This window comes from Anopheles coluzzii, chromosome 3 (genome assembly GCF_943734685.1).
Source record: "Anopheles coluzzii chromosome 3, AcolN3, whole genome shotgun sequence".
Lineage (NCBI taxonomy): Eukaryota > Metazoa > Arthropoda > Insecta > Diptera > Culicidae > Anopheles > Anopheles coluzzii.
Window position 1 is genome coordinate 59,471,494 of NC_064671.1, and position 17,805 is coordinate 59,489,298.

Here is a 17,805-nt window from a genome sequence, read left to right on the forward strand (position 1 = left end):
TTGAATCAGTAGATTACTTTTTGAATTTAAGTCATTCGTTGACAGGGCAACAGCTTTCGCTCGTATTTACGATTTTTTTAGAAACTTTTAATGTTTGGCTATGTGACGTTCACGTCCGCTCGACATATAAGGCACATATCTGGCTGAGTGTATTATTCCTCAAATACCGTTTTCTACGATCTCAAAGTTTGGAAGGATTTTATTCTGTACTATTTAAAACTATGTTTTTCTTTCTTTAGAATTATGTTTTTCTTTCGGTAATTTCTAATGTATTTACCGAATAACCTCAGTGTCAATGGCTGTTTTTCATTTATTAATATCGTTTAATTTTAAGCATTTTTATTTCTTAATTTCATTTGATAGAAAAGTCGAACAGACTTGACCTTTACAGAATTATAAGAGTTTCAAACGTGTTCAATATGGGTACTTCCGTTACAAAAAATGAATATAATTTTATTCAATGATTTTATTCGACTTTATCTTTTCACATATGACCATTCACCAGATAGAATTGATATGGTAGATTGCAGTTTTGCGAATTTTTCAAGCTGATTTTTTGTTATAAATTGATTATTAAAAAAATGCAAAAAATGCTAGAAAGGTAAGAGTGTTCGGCTTATAATTCGGATCCATTATGTCAAGACGGACAAATGAAGCGAACCAACCAGGAGGTTGTAAAAGTATAAAACGTGTTGATAGTGTAAACTTAATTGTGAATTGAGTAGTAAACGTAGACTAAGGTATTACCATTTCAATCTTCAGGGCAACAAGTACGTGTGCGTAGTTTTTTGTTGGCTTACATAACTATGAATCATGCAAGTACGTGAGAATATTGACAATTGTGGTGGTTTGTATTCGTATTTAATGAGAAGAAATAAAAAAAGCAGTATAGAGTGCTCTTTTAATGGATGGTTACGCTAAATGGCTTATTGATTGATATTTAATATTTGATATTTATTAAATTAAACGGTCTGTGTGTTGCTATCTTAACGCACTCAAAGTACTCAAAACTTTGTACATAAACTCAAATGTTGTTATGATAAACTAACATAGAGTAGACCATCCGGCACAGGTACATTTCATTTATGCAGCGCACGACTTGGCCGGGTATGGTTTAACCTTTGGAAGTCTCTAGTTTTTGCAAAAATTGATCAAAAAATTGTCACCAGTTTTTATGAATTTATTTTTTAAAAATTGTTTACATTAAAAAATATGGCATGACCAAATGGATTCATTCCTACTAATTTCTACCAATACAAACCAACACGTGTTGTTAGAGATTCCTAATATATATTTTTACCCGGAAATGAAAAACATTCGCCAAACCCCCGGTTAACAGCGATGTGCGACGGTGAACGAAGCAAAACGGAGAACGAAAAATCTGCCCGGTACCGGTAAGTGTGTCTTTAACAATTTGGTGATATCCAATGCTTGTTGTACATGGCATTGAGCATACATTTTTCCCCATGTTGATCCGTAGAGCATTTGTAATGGTATTCTAATTAAAGCATGTTCTCATGCAATTTGTTAAAAAAAATCGTTTTTCATTATAGTATTAAGTAATTTAGGTAAATTTTGCGAAAAGGAACGACGTTAAAAAGTAATGATCTTTTGTTTATGATATTATGGTTATAACTATATTATGGTATATTATGGTAAGTCGAATAAAGAATTGGCAGACGAAAGCGCGAGACTTTGAGCGGTTTCGGACACTCTTAAGGCAGGCTATAACCGCAAAGCAGTTGTAGCTCTAGATATGTAAGTAGGATATGGTGGTTATTATTGCACGTGGTTCAATTTTCCAGTTAGTTTTCAAGATAAGATGAAAACGTACATGTACATCTTGCAGACAAATGATTACCATTAAGATTGTGATATTATTTCAAATTATTTCAAAGCAATGAGCATAGCTGGAGCATTGGATAGCCCTGTTGTTCACATTTCTCAGATATTCTAGAAAATGGATAGTGGCGAATCTTATAAATTTTATCTCTATACATAGAAGAGCAGAATACGCATTCTTTTTCACAACCGTCATCAATTCAGCGTCACACGCCCATCGATAACATTTTCAAATGATTTCACAGTGAACGAACGGTGCGTAATATAAACCTACCACACGAAACAGAAAGAAAATCATTTGTAGAAAGAGCAAGGGCTCAACACACTGGTACCTAAAATAAGGCACAGCCAGTGGAAGCTCGTTTGGGATAGTGTTTTTTTTCAACATCCCTCCGGAGAATGGGGCTGATAAGTTTTATTCTATCCCATTGGCCCATCAAGCGTGTTCTTTCGCGCTGGCGATGTTGAGTGTTGGTCATGTGCCGGACTATGGCAACAACAGAGCAGTAAAAGGATGAACCCAGATGAGAAGAAGGATAATGGGGAGGTAAACGCGACACCTCCCAATGGTGATGGCGATGACAGGAACTTGGGAGCGAGCGGTGTAAGGGAATGGGTCAACTTAAAAGGACGGGCAGTAAAATGTGGAATCTCGTTATCATTCATTACAACATCCCGTCAGCTTCGTTCTCATGCTCTGCTCTCAAGAAGTCATTTTGCTTTCCCTTTGTGGTATGTTGTGGTATGTTAGAATGTTGGTTCTATTCTTTCGGATGCTCTTCTCACTACTCTTCTTGTTTTAGCTTTTTTGAGTATTAGTAATTACTTGCACTTGCTTTCGATTCTTAGTAACTTTCTACGCTAAAAAGCAAACTTTAGTTAATGTAGCATTGGTTTTTTTGTTTTCTTTTTATTTGTCACATTTATACAGTTGTAAAGTTTCCTTGCTAATATGGAGATGCGTTTTTGGATGTTACTATCAAAACATCGTTGTAGAGGCACTGCTTGGTGATGGGTAAAATTACAAGATATTTAATGATGCATATGGTTACAGAAGCATTTTAGTGCTTACTTGCAGGGATTATTGAATTGGAAGAAAATATTAATTGTTGATGAAGGTGAAACATGTTTGTTTGCTTGGAAAAAGTCACCAACCAATGATAACTTTTGCATGCATTCCTTTACATGTGTTTTAGTTAGGAATGCAGCTAAAGTACCCTTTTTCACATGGTTTGAATTATTTTAATCAGAGGACATGGTGTTAATTAAATAGCTGTGAAATGTTACAGTTAGAGTTGCTAAAGCAATAAGCAGTGAAACATACACTCACATTGAACTAAGCACCGTTTGAATACATTTAAACCGATTTTAATTATATCTTGTGTTGTTTTTGTTTGTCGGCATAGACGTTTACTCAATCACTTCAAAGTGTCTGAAATAAGACAGTATTGAATATCTATAATTAAAAAACAAAACTTTATATACTTTCCACAATGTCGATCAGGCCGTCAGGAAAGAGCCTCCACATACAACTTTAAGTGATTTTGTTACGCAATGTTGTCCTGTATTCACACACAACGGGATTTTTTTGTTTGGTTCATTGTTTTACGATGAAAAGTTTCCTATGGGATGAAAATAAAAATTACTTCTCAACCGCACATGAGGCTTGCGCCCGGTTTGTTCGGCCAACCGCCCCGAAGTTATTAAGGCGTAACGAGTAACGATCCGTTGTCAACACTGTGGTACGGGTTTAAAGTACATAAATTAAATTTACGACTTTTGGGGTGCCAGCGTGGTTTCTCTTATCTACCGCATATAATGGTTGAATGCAAAGTAATGAACCTCTGGTTCAGCGGTTGTTAGTAAGCTTACCGAAGAGGGCGAAAGCTTTAAGCGGGTGGGATTTATGGAGGATCAATTGCGTGGTAAAATATGGTTACAAGATGTCATCGCACAGGCAATGTGCTGAAACGATTATCCTTTCCTGGATGACGTATACCATAAGCACGTGTTTTGTGAGAATTAAATATTATGAAAACAATGGAAGGAAGTGGCTCGTATGATGCCACTTTCTTTTGCCACCAATTATAAAGATGTTGAAATTTTAATGTAGGTCAAGCGTGTTGTTGTTGATATGCTTGCGAGGTGATGTGTTGATAGCCGACTTGATTTAATTAGACAAGACGGAGGAAAAGGTCCTGCTAGATGCCATATCCCGTTCATTTAACAAAATTCGACAATGAACGGCACTCTGAGAGGTAGATTGTTTATCTTTCGTCCCTCATAGTTTATAAATTTTGCTAGCAAAAATGAACTTTGCTTCCACTTTTGTTGATGGCATTGCGGCAAACACTTTTCATTTAATTAGAAAGTTGCCCGAGAGTTTCCGCAAGTGTCAGAATACATGAATGACACGTACCATACCGTTTATTATAGTTATTGTTTGTTTTCTGGGCAAAGCAAAAGGAGCGCTGCGTGATTGTATGTGTATGTGAAACGCGTACGGAGAATTTAATAAACCATTTATCAAAGCAGTTTTCATGCTGATGTTTATTATTAAAATCAGTTGGCATCTTCAACGTGGCCAAACTTGGCCGAGAAAGGTTGTGTGGCTCTCGTGGGGTTTTGCCGGTTATTTTAACAGGGCTCGAGTCATTAAGTGGTCCGACGTTATATCACATCACGAGAGCGATACCTTCGTATGAAGTGATGGTGATAGTTTTCAGTGATATTAAGTCACTCAACCGAGTGAAAAATGTTGCACTACGGTGTTGGTTGAAATATTATCGGAGCAAAGTTTACACACGAAAATAGTTTCACTTTGAGGATTGATTCTACAGCATGTATGTTGCATGGTGTGGACGATGCGCTTCATGGCCAGTTTGAAGAGTTTTACGGTTAGGTTCAAAGAGGGTCGGAGAGTATCAAATGTACAGAAAATATTAAACAATGACTTGAATACACGAGTCACTTCAACGAGCATTCAAAACTAGAGTCAACCAAATTGCTGGTTAGTATAGTCGCTTAAAAACCATCATTGGCTTAACATAATGGGGGTTATTTTATCATATATTTATTTTAATATATTAATACTACAATGTATTTAAATTTAATTTTAATTGATTTTTTTAATGAGTTATGAATCAAGTTGAATAAAAAATCGACGTTGAAACGAAATAATTAAAAGAAAACGTGATGATAAATAACCCTGGGTAAACTAAAGGGCCATCCCATCGTCGATTAGTCATATCATCATTCCAACAGCTCAAGTCATTTCTAATCAAATGCAATCAAATACACAAAGGATGAAAAATTTCGTTAGACATCCGCGCAATTAACCACTAAATCAACGTGAGAGAAAATATGAGTGGCAAAGTGAACTTTTGTGTTTTTTGCTGGTTAGCTTTACCCCGATCAAACCCATTAATCATATATAGTCTTGGTCAATCAATCATAATTTTGTTACCGGACCAAGCATCGCTTTCTGGGTTATATGACGCTGACCACTAGCCAGCGTCTATCGGGTGCTTTCGTGTGCAAAGAACTTTCACTCAAGGTGACGTTGAGTGACAACCTAACGGATTAAAAAATGCTGCCCAGTGGTGAATAGCCGCGGCTCCAAGAAGCAATCAATGGAAAGCAAACACTTGAAACCAGGATTTTTTCGGTAGGTTATGACATCTCGCTGACAGTACGGAGCGATTGCAGCGAAAATATCTACACGAAAACAATATTACTGCAATTGTCACTCAATCCGGCTAAATGAGAAACAGTGTGGCCGGTTCTGTAGCATCTCACCGTTTGGTAAACTGGAAATTTAATGATAAAATGTAGCGACACGAATGTAGCGCACGTCCGGCACATCGATCCAAAGTAAATGGCAGAATGTAAGTGGCGTGTAGCTGGAAGGTATACAGCAGCAGCGATACACTCGTAATTGCTGGTATCCTTCGCATGAATGACCACGGTTAAACATCCTCGGCTGACCTTCGACTAATCGTTATCTAACCCTTGGGGAGTATAACCGCGCCCGCCAAGTGATCTGGCGGAGTGGATTCAGTGTTTTTTTTTGGCCTAACAACCAAGGGCCTACTGTCCCAATGTTTGGAAGGCTTTTTTGTTGATTAATTCATACGAATTTCAGTCCCCGGATAGTTGGTGTGTCTGGTCAGGTCAAGTGCACGAACCAACGTGTAGCAAATATTAGCATCTAATAGGTTCACTTGATGGGGACATTAATTTTTGTCACAATGACTAATAACAAAGTATTCGGTTGGGACGAGGTTAGTTCAGACACAGACATGTCGAGCGAACAAACCAAATGCTGGAGGGGGGGGGGGTTGTGCTGGGTTTGTACAATGAGTTTGGCTTTTTGTTTTAATGGCGCCCCTGGTATTAAGCACGTGATAAACTGATGGTCTGATGGCGGTAAGTGTGCATTTGCAGCTTGGCGATATAACGCAGACAACTAATTAAATATTACCCTTTTGTCAAAGCAAAATGCTCTTGAAATCCCGGTAATAAAACTGAACATGGAGATTTAGGAGTTTATTGTTTTGATGAGGGATTAAGAGCATTGAACTAAATCTGGAGCTCATCGTTCATAATAAGTGCAATACAAATGTAATCCATAATCCAGCTTCACCAACGGACATGATACAATTTGTCCAACCATACAGGTCATACTTGTTACATAAATTCTTTATAAGGCGAATTGTCGGAGGCAGCAGTGCAAGCGTTAGATTTTGTTGTCCTAGCTTCTTACCGACCTCGAATGAGTATAAATGGGAATGATGAGGGGTAAAAGGTTACCCGAACAATATAGATTACTTCCGGGCTTGACCAATGAGCCGTTGCTGGCCCATGTAGGGCTGACAGTAATAATCTGGCAAAACTTTTGGTCAACTAGATGCCACGGGTTTTTTGTAAGAGTACTGGAGTTTCGTAGGAACTTTCTCTCAGTGTTTCAATGTTGAACAAAAATGAAAAAAATAAAAACAGGGTGACATTGGAAGCGACTAAACTGCAACAACAAGGCAAAAATTATTATGGGAATCCGAAAACTCCATTTGCCAAGAGTAATTGCATTGGACAGAGGGAAGAGCAATAAACTTTCTAACGATTCTCGAGTCACGCGACCAGTTGTGAGAGCAACTTCGCGTGGAGTACATTTTCACGTAGGCATTACGGGGAATGGCAGACCGGCACGATGATAGTGGTAGTAGATCTCCAGGCGACATTGGTTCATTCCGCTCTTTTTGTAATTGTCGAGAAAGATCATCTGGAACTTAGCAAGTGGGCTGAAGTGGGATAAGCTGCGGGCAGCAACGAAAATGTAACACGGTTTTAATTCAATTCTAACGTTACAACTTTATTTGTCGTGAGTAACGCGTAGGCACGGAAGTACTAGCGGAGTACTTGCGAGCGTGAGCGGTAGAAATTCGTAACCAATTTGAACGCAGGAAATACCAACTGGTGTTAGTGCTATCGAATAAAGGATGCTTATTCTTTTTTATATATGAGATATGGGTAGCTTCGATCGACATTACCTTCGAAAAATGATTTATAGCTCGTTTCCGGCAAAGTCTCACGTCAGTAAGGAATTGGATTGGCATGGAAATCTTAGTTTTATGTCTTTTTTCGTCAAGAGTTCACCCTCCAAACAAGTGTGCGCCATGTCTTTCTCGCGAAAGTCGGATGGGGATTCATGATTTTTATTATGCTATACTGTTTGATTGCATCGATTCAGTTCAGAGTGAGAGGGAAAAGTTTATTGCTTCCTGCATTTGGATGGTTAGAATGTGGAGTTTTAAGTGACTTTCGCCTCCCTATGAACGCCATTGTTCAGTCTCGTTCACTAAGCGCCTTGAAGAGGCCAAAATGAGAAGAAGAAAAAACTCCAGAGCTTGTCATAAACGGTGACACAGTTCTAAATTTCAAGAATTTATGGTCTTTCGTCTTTTCGTGATTCAACGATGTGCCAGAAAGATTGAAGAAGTGTGAAGAAAAGTATGTGGAAGTGAGATGCAGAGTATTACAATTGAGCTGTGGGGAAATTGGATATTTTTAGATGGATATAGATTTACGGGGTGATTCCAACCCTCTGCGAGTAGTCGTTGGGTTCAAAGGGAAACAGCTAATTCTGGTGCTGGCACGGTGAAGATGGGAGGGATCAAGTAAGGCCAACAGGGCAATGACAGTGGCGAATCGCTCCATCATTGCGTATACAATTAGTTGAATTTTGATTTTGAGCATGGTTGCACATTGGTACGCGTTCATTCTCGTTTTGGTCGTTGTCTGAGTAAGAAGACGATTCGCGAGAGATAGTACTCGACAGTTTGTGTCTTTGCAGTGTCGGTTATTTGAGGAAATGAAAAAAAAAATAGAAACTGCAAAATAGAAACAAAAGCTTGGCACGGAAGATTGAGGTCGAATCGTTTGCTTGTCGTTGCTGAGCCATGCGCAAAACTGAGCACGAACACCGTTTTACGAACAGTCGCAACAGTAGCATCAGCAATACCAATACCAGCAATACAATCAGCTGCAGAATTGTCCGGAAGCATTATCTCCTATCCAGGGAGCTAGAGCCAGTCTACAAACGAAATTGGTAGCAGAAATTTATGACTTTATTTATTTCGCTCAACAATCTACCGCCCTGCAGAGCTTAGCGAAGAAAATGAAAATGGAGGACCCGATCAAGGAGATGGAGCCGAGTTGCTGAAAAGCTATTTTGTGTTCACCTTGTCTCAGCAGACTCATACTACGAGTGCGTCTGTTTAACGAATTGTTGTAACTGTCCATGAGTAGTTTTAAGAAAGTTTCAAGGAAACTCAAGATTGGTTACGATGTTTAATGCAAACTGCACTTATAATATTTTATCCAATGAAACGAAACAGATATGAGCTTGTGCAAGGAGATCTTTGTTGGGTGTTTCATGACGAATATGCTTTTTAAAGCTTTCCACAAATCTGCTGTTATTGGGATGGGGGAAAACGGAAAACCATGGGGGAAGAACTAATCTTGTACCATAAAAAAGCAAACAAAACTGTGAGTTCTTCATCGTGCGGGAAGTTGCGTTTCGCACCATTGGCTTGTTTTTGGATTGGAAAACAGCAAATAAAAACACACAAGGAACCCATTAAATTATTTGATACTGTCTTGAGCTCCGGACCGATAGCTATCTGGAACATAGCCTGTCGTTGTGCCACGAGCAGCGAACCATCTATGGGGGTGTCTTTTACAAAGACACTCGTCGCTGTTAGGGCTACAATTTCATTTGTCTGCGCCAATTTAAGTGAATCGCGTCGCCGTTGGCCTCTCATCTTATGGTTCCAGTTTCATTTGAGCCAAAATTTATGGTAATAGGTCGTGAAAGGGGCCGAGGTTCTAAAGCCACACACTATCTCATTGCATCATGGATGAGGGTAGCCGGATCGCCGATGGTGGCAAGCTTTCATCGGTGATGCTTTTTTCATCGGTGTGTTTTTGTTGTTTGCATTCTCTGTTTTGCGCTCCTTGTGCTACATGGGGTGTGGTTGGCGTAGAACGACTTACGGCTTGATTTGACGGCACAGCGTCCGAAGCTAAAGATGCCGATGTAGATGACGATGACAAAGCGATCCTAGTCATGGATTAGAGGCAGTGTGTGGGTATAGAATGCGTGGAGCAGAAGGTATAGGATGACAGCCGAATCTTACGAACGAAACTGAGAACAAACAGGCCAAAGTTATGGTGCAAGAAGAAATTATTGTTATGATGATTGTGGCAGTAAATGGTAACGATTTTGCGTATGATATTGAAGCTTATTGAAGGGGTTTTCTGGCTATTGGTCGTGCTCAGTAGAAGCGTTATTCGGACGGCTGTATGGAAAGAAGTCGTCCATCGTGTACGGTGAATGGAGCGCGAAAAATAGTGAATAATCGAACACCGACCGGTACCCGTAAACCGGTAGAAAAAGTCGACCGGAGAGCGATAAATTGTAACGACCTTATGCCTCGCAGCACAACCAGTAAACCCCAAGCTCTCATGCGCGAATCGAGAACTGGTATGCTTTCGCCTCAGCGCTTTAATGTGAGCCGGTTTTTTGTTATTCCGAATAAAATTGAAGGTTTTTTTTGGTTCATTGTGCAGCTTTATTTGTATTGCAAGATTTGTAATCGCGTTGAATTAAACTCCCGGAGGATGAAGTGCCAAATGGTTTCCAAATACTGAGGGAAAAAATAAACAAAATCTGAACAACCAGCACCCAGTTGCGAGCTTAACGCTTACAAATCACAAAACAATTCAAAGAAACAGGGATCGACTTGCAAATCCTGCCTACACACTCCCGAGGCGGGCATGGTAACCTTACCCACAGGATACGGCTCCCTGGGGAAACAGCAAAAAGCCAATGAAACAGGGCAGCATAACGCTGGTCCGTTTGAAGTCAAACAAATCGAACGATGGGAGTGGGGATAATAGAAAATGTCACCTCTGCTAGAAAATAAATTGTTTATGAACTTTACTCCCTTTTCATCTTTGGGCGAGAAAGTTGGCAAAGACGTTGCTCGCTACCGGATTTAGCTTCCAGGCACACATGGTACCGGATAGTTACCTTTTGGAACGCTCAGCAGCAATTGCCAACGGTGTGTTTCATGTAGTTTGTTTTGTTTTCGAGTTTAGATATTCTGGAAAGCTGGCATGACGAATGCATGGAAAGGCGATTCTCTTTTTACAAATAAAGATAAACTAAAACAAGAATAGTTTGGGCTAGTTTTCGCAATCAAGTTGTATCTTTAAACTTTCTGGCATGGTGAGTATATTGTTATCTCAATCAGGTTTCTTTAGTTTTACATTGGAAACTCTCCGCATAGTCGAAGTGAAAGTAATTGCAATAAATACAAATTTAAACTGAATGGTTTCCCGTTTTATTCTGAATGGTTTCCTAAAACGGGTTCTTGCGAGCTAGATAAACATTAATTAAAACCAAACAATATCGCTTCATGACCCTTTCTTTCCTATATGGATCGCTTAATCTCGTTCATTTTACCACTATGAGAAAGCATTGATCGAATTAAAATAGTTCTGACAGTATAGAAATGGTATTGGTAGAAAGAATTGATTGAACAAAAATAACAATAGTGAAACAAATCGGTGCACAATCTGGCAGAAAAATGGTGATAGCCTCTAAACGACTGTCTACGATGTGCGACAAAATTGCGTTGCTTTTAAAAGCCCATTTCACTAAGCCCTGGCGAAACGCAAATCGAATAGAAACGTATTGAAATTGCACTCTCTTGCATTCTGAAAAAAACTTTCAGAAAAGCATTGTTTCCAAATGGACTATTAAAAGCAGGAAACTATTGAACAAGAATGTTTAAAGTACATTAAAGGGTAGAAACCGTTCAAAGTCATTCAAGCATAAGGGAAGCTATCGACCGATAGCTAGAATAATTGGGCGATAAGTTTCGTGACATTATGGTTGCGCACTGGATTAGTAAGGACTAACTGTTATTGATTTTTTCATTAAAACACTCTTACACTTGCGTTTTAGTTGGAAAAAAGGGAGGATTAAAAGCTGCCTGCTGCCTCTTTCAATGGAAGCGTGATATTAAAAGGGGGTTCACCGATTATAACCAGATTAAAAAGCAATTGGTTTGAAAATACATTCTGGCAATTTAGTTTTCTGTATGTTTCCGTTTGTATGTAAGGAAATAGCTGGCTTATTTGTGGTTTGGCTTAAAAGTTTAAAAAAAACATGAAAAACCTTTTAACTTTAAAACATATTTTATTTAAACGATCGTATAGCCAATAAAAGTGATTTACTGGTAAATAAAACACTAATGTAAATAAATAAATGCAGAATTATGTATTAATATAAATACTTTCAATTTGTGTAGCTGTTATTAAAAACTATGCGCAAATGCGAACATAAATTCTTTCGTAGTGACTTAAAATGGTTATGATTTAGCAATTAAAAAAGAATGTTTGCTCTTAATAGCATGTTGAAGCCTTCAGTATAGTAGTACATACAATTAAAAAGAAAAAAAATCATGTATCAGCATCGATAACAGTAGCCACACCTATAATTATAAGCGAGGTGATAAAATGTAGCAACGAGTATGGCTTTGTGTTAAATGTGACTTAAAATTAACAAGCATTGAATCGATCAATAGAAAGCATTGATTATGCATCGCAATTAAAATAACTCAATAGATGATGACTATCTTCCTAACAAATGCTTGTGTGCTACATACCTTTTGTATCGTTCTATATATTGTGTGTCTATTAATTGATAAGATAAGGTGATTAAGTTTACTTCAACAGGAAATGTAATATATCTTTTCTTGTTTCTCACACAGGCTCTGAATTGACTGGATTCTAAGCTACCGATTTCGATACATTCTACTACGAATTCGTTTGCAAAGAAGGATAGGGTAGGAATTCTTGCTATCATAATACTCAATTTGCTTAGCCACTTAAGATACAGCAAAATTTAAACGATCCAAACATGGATACCCAACAATGGGTGGAAAGTGGAAAGTAGATTGTAGTATGGTTTTGAAATTTGGAATGCCAAACATAGATTTACCTTACAATGGAAACATTTAGCTTGTGGGAGTTTAGAAATTTCACGTTCTCGTATGCTACCGTTGAAGTAAACTTACCTTGATGGTGGTACGCGAACGGGTGTAGAGTATTTGCGTGCCGTATTTGGTGGCCATTTTGAAATTTTGTCGGTTGTTTGCTTGGGGCTGATTGCCACGTGTCTGTGTCTGTCGTTGTCAAGGCGTAACAGTGTGATTTCAATGGGTGCACGGTGTGTCGCCAGCGCTAGACCGCTCCGCACAAGAGTAACGGTCGATCGCGTCAAAGTATGCTCGCTGCTTAGCGGAGCTTGAATCGGTCACTGCTTCGGTATTTCAGTACATTGGTTGGCAAACAAAAAGGAATAGCACTGTGTTCGAATAACTCGAGATCATGTTTCAACGGTTGGGAAAATTACTGTTCGATCTTAGCTGCATTTTTAATTGCCTTTGGGCACACGAACGCTACGTATTGGTACGTAATTGAAATGAAAGTTTTGTGTGAAAATTTTAAAAATATTACAAAAAAGCAAGTCCCTGGTCACTTTGTTGTAAAAAGAATGAGTACATAAACATTGTTGAACAAAGTAAGTGACTAGATTGTTTCAGTTGATAACTTTATCACAATTGCACAACTGGCAAATATTTTTGAATGTTTTCCACTGACTTACCATCGTTTTCGTACTATTCTGATCGTGCAGCTTCCACAGAGGTTATTAAAATTTATCATTTATGAATTACTTACAATCAACAAAACTTACATTATACTGTTGATAATCGAAAAAAACCTATCACGAAAATTACGTAAACTGTGTAATTGGGTTAAATCATAGCCACTGAATGCACTGGTTTGCGGGAAAGCACACGATTTAATCTATATTGATAATTACATTTTAATTGAATCATTTTCGCACAGCAGATATGACGTTGCATTCATAGATTTTGATAGTTTTCTTTTGCTGCATGTTTCGCCTGTATTACATGTCTCGTGTCGACGCTATTAACTAAACTGGATACAAACCACACACAAATAGCAACAACACGGGATGAAAATGTACTTGGATTACACGAGAAATTTGAAGCAACAGAGTAGAAGGATTTCGACATTACATAACTTTTCTACTACAAAGGGATAGTGTAAGTACGGTTTTTGTTTGATGTGAACGTAAGAAGGTAAGAAAAAACCACACTACGTACATTGGGAACAGTTGTATAGGTTTGTAAATTGGTTCTTTTGGAACAATTTTTGCATGGCAATGTATGCGAAGAAGACAGAAATAGGGGAATGTACACAAGGTAATTTATATAAAAAGTTAATATAAATCAATAAAATGCGAAAAAGTTAAGAAAGTGTCTATTAGAGCATGATTAAAGAGCTAGTTTTAATTTTTTTCTAGAAATTTCTCTAGCTTACTTGACTGAAATATGTACACCCGTCAATAAAGTGTCTTTACAGACTTCATCAGCAGCTTATAAGCACGATAAAGGACCTGTCCATACAACTAGCTGAATAGCAGCTACTAGCCAACAAGATTGTTTTTCAATGAATAGCTCCTGGTTGAATGAATAAAATCGTTGGGACTTTTGCAGGATGTCCTTAACAGTCGCCAAAGTTGAGCTGCTCATTAAGTTGTGCTGCTTTGTTTGAAGCTATATTACAGACACATTCAGGCACTTTCGGCACAAGTTTCTCGTTTCGACTATGTTCAAAAGTGGAAGTGTTCTATGTTGGTAGTGCATTATGAAGTAAGCTATTGAAATCTAGCTTTAGTTACATGATGTGGCTATTTAAATTTTAGCATGTTTTTGCACTCCCATTATTGGTGTTATCCTAGGATAGGATATTGCGGACGATACGTCTGCCGGACTGTGGTAGTAGGAATACAATGTTTAACATATCGGTACACTCGTTGATGGAGCTACACCTAGTTGGCCAAATTTGTCACATTACTGGGAGCGAAAATTTTGTCATATATTCATTTCATCCCAAAATCATGCATAAAGTTTGTCCATTTGCACTCATGAACCACATCAATATTTGTTTCTAGTTGCTTGCAGGCTGAAAACTGCGTTGGAGGAACGCGTCGTAAACACAGCCGATGAAGAAGGTCGGAATATAAGTTATGAGCTTGCTATCAGTGGTTGGTCAGCGTGTGAGCCTCGGATTTTGTGAGAAGCAATATTCACAACCCTTGTTTGCATGTCGATATAGCTTCGTACGACCACACAAAGGTGTGAATGTATGGCAAAAAGGTCAATGAAGGAAGCACTGGCTAACAAGACGGAGGGTAACTAAACTCTAATCTAAATAAACATGAAGTGGCGCTTATCAGCTTTCGAGTCGGCTGGATGAAACTACATAATTCTTGTCGCCATGGACCAGTTAGGTTCGGCTAAAGGTCCTCTACAATACAGAGCCAAATACAATCTTTCCAGTTAGTTTGGAGAGGGGAAAGCGAGGCAAAGGGTTGAAATGGATGTAAAAAATATGCATTCAATCTCACCCAGCTGTCTCCCCATCCTTAGTCGATATGGTGGTTTGAGTTATTTTTAGCTGATTGAAGTGGTTTTTCGGACTTCCCATGTCTTTGAAAAATGACTTTCTATACAAAGATGATCCGATGACGAAAGGGCTAAGAAACTGAAGGATTGTTCGATGGTTTTAGTATGGTTGGATTATTTTATAATATCACCGGGACAGTAGTTTTCTTCTCTGACTAGGTAAAACTTTGACAGCGTATCATGATACATTCAATTGGATAGAGTACGATTCAGTATATGTGTACCGAGTTGACACAGATACGGTTTACAACAAGGCAACGCCAACGTTATACGTATGGTTTGACTTAACAAAATCAGACGCAAGACCGAAAGAAAATCGGATTAAACGACAAAAAGGGTTGCCAAAAGATGGAACAGTTTTCCAAACAAAGCTCCAACATCTTGAACGTATTGTCCAGCAAAGAAAAAACCTAAAAATGACTACTTCGATGGTTTCAATGATATGACCCTCGTGACCCTCGTTTTTCCGCTTTCCGACACGTGATCTGAGTTGATTTTTTCATTATGTGTATATGGGTACATGTTTCGGAAGCCAGCAAACGGATGGAAGCCATTCAATTGCTGTAAGACTACAGAAGTGTCTACGAGTTTGCCAAAATAAAAAAAAAAACAACTATGAATGGCTATGGCTAACGATACACGTGGACGTATATGCATAGTAGTACACACATGCACACTTTTTTTTTAATTTGGATATTTGGTAATCTGGGCGCCGTGTTTTGGATAGGATGACCATTTGTCTATTAAACAAACATTCAATTTGCATTTCAACGCTTTCAGTATTGTGATTTGGTATTCTTTAAAACCATAGTGACGTTTGTTCGAATTGTCGTAATAAAGCTTCTTTCCAAGGTATGGCCTTTTTGCAAAATGAAAAAAAAAATTGTTGTGTTATTTTGGGAGCACATTTTCCATCACAACCTACGTTACAGGAGCTCAGCATGAAATGAATAATGAGGGTGACATGCATTTCATCAGCTTAAGCAAAACGGAAATCATACTATAGGCTTTTCACACAGCGTCCACAATCTTTAATGGTCCGTTGGTTCGGTTCAGTACACGTTTTGTGATTCATTTTGTTTTTTTGTTGTTGCTTTGGGTCTTTTTTGCAGAAAAGACATCATTCCTTTTTGATACGGACCGTTGGACGATGACAATTCATAGTGCGGAAATGATGAGCGATGGTTAGCTCGACACCGGCGCTGGACAGGAAACGCGTCCTGGAAGCTGTCAGAGCGAATGTCAACAATTGCAAATGACAGTTCCATCGTGCGTTGCCATCAATGTTTGGACCAGGCCTGCCCATCTGTTCGGTACAGTTGTTATTGGGCAAAACTGTCATTTTAGCTGCGGTCACGATCAGTTTCATTCTGATGACCTGACCTGCGCTTCGTGCCTTCTCTTTCGCTTCCCGCTGTGATTTTCTGTCGTTGCAACGGGCTGTATGTATTGTTTCCTCCCGATACGAAAAGCTGTCGAGTTGGTAAAATGTTGTCATCGAACGGCTTCTTCGAAAATGGTACACATAACAAATGGCGCCGCGTACATATTGGTGCTGCTGGTAGTTTCTTCCTACCCTCATGTACAGCGGGGATGCTTCATAGCGAGCACACAAAAGAAGGGCTAGGAGCGGACAACCGGAACGCAAATATCGCCCGGTATCTGGCGGAGGCGATGGCGTAATGTAGTTCCCCAGTCATTTACCCATTTTCCCACGGGGCAACGCAATCAGGGTTCGTCGAATTCGTTTACGCTTCCTTTATCCCTACGCAGATTCACACACACACGCAGCTTGGTGGGAGTAGTGTCTGTGGTGGACTTGTTTTCTTGGACACAAAATAGCTATTGCTGTGTGGCGCTGATGCTGCAGGAAATTTTGCTACCGGCTGCAGACACATCCCAAGGTCCCGCGGAATGTGCCGACCAGAGTGCTTGATGTACACACACACACATACATACATACACTTCTTCACATGTCGCTCTCGTACTGTCGGTCATTCGAGCAGGGTTCCAACGATGATGATGATGATGGCGCACGGCTTGATGTATAAAATGGCGCAAATTGAATGGAAAGATGCGAGAAGCGAAGGAGGGATGAAATTGGAAGCAGCAATATTGTTAGCAATAAGTGAAACTGCGCGAATCAGACGCAACCATTGGAACCTCTCGTATATAACATACGGTGAGGTGAGGCCAAGTGTCTATTGTGGTGGGTACTCGTGCAAGACCCGATGGGGTCCTGCCGATGTTTCATCGGCATGTGTACACCGGTTTTATTACCGCGCGTCTGATTGCGTTTGCGTACCTACTCTCTGCTATTCGAAAACGCTCGGAGGTGAAACTCCAAAAATTTAGACTTTCCATGTATTGTTTAGACAAAAATGGTACGCATGTAATTTTCTCGTGATGGGATAAAGCAAATAAAACGGCGCCTTGTAGATAAGAATCATTTTTTTTCTCAGAGCATGGCGTTTGATTTGTATGTGTTATCCTGAAAACTATAGTTTGATACGAGAGTAAATATAATACATGGTAAATATTGTATAAATGTTAAACTTTAAAAATGTTGTTCACTTATAGGTACAACGTTTTATAATAAAAAGATTAAAAATTTACACAATCAAAGGCAGCCTATACAGCAAAAAAACATCGCTGATAAATTACGGCAAATCAATACTAAAAACATTTCTATTAGATTTATTTTGTACAATGAATAATGATAATCCAAAGTAAACAATGATAATCTGTCAATTCCATTCACTGTCGCATCAACATGAACCACTTGAGATGGGTATTATTTTAGGTAAAGCAATAAAAAAAGAAAATCAGCAAAGAT

At 38.8% G+C, this 17,805-nt stretch overlaps 1 protein-coding gene across 22 annotated transcripts in view; it reads right to left on the minus strand.

Annotated features, from left to right (window-relative positions):
• The window catches only part of LOC120955000 (small conductance calcium-activated potassium channel protein), a 134,064-nt gene that overhangs the window by 62,095 nt on the left and 54,164 nt on the right, over positions 1-17,805 (minus strand). The window contains exon 1 of one of the 22 annotated variants that reach the window (XM_040375429.2): positions 12,489-12,888. The exons of the other annotated variants lie outside the window; for them this stretch is intronic. Within the exon in view, the coding sequence (XP_040231363.1) occupies positions 12,489-12,545 (57 nt within the window). The 5' untranslated portion in view covers positions 12,546-12,888. Of the gene's footprint in view, positions 1-12,488; positions 12,889-17,805 lie in introns of those variants that run through there. 22 annotated transcript variants of the gene reach the window in all.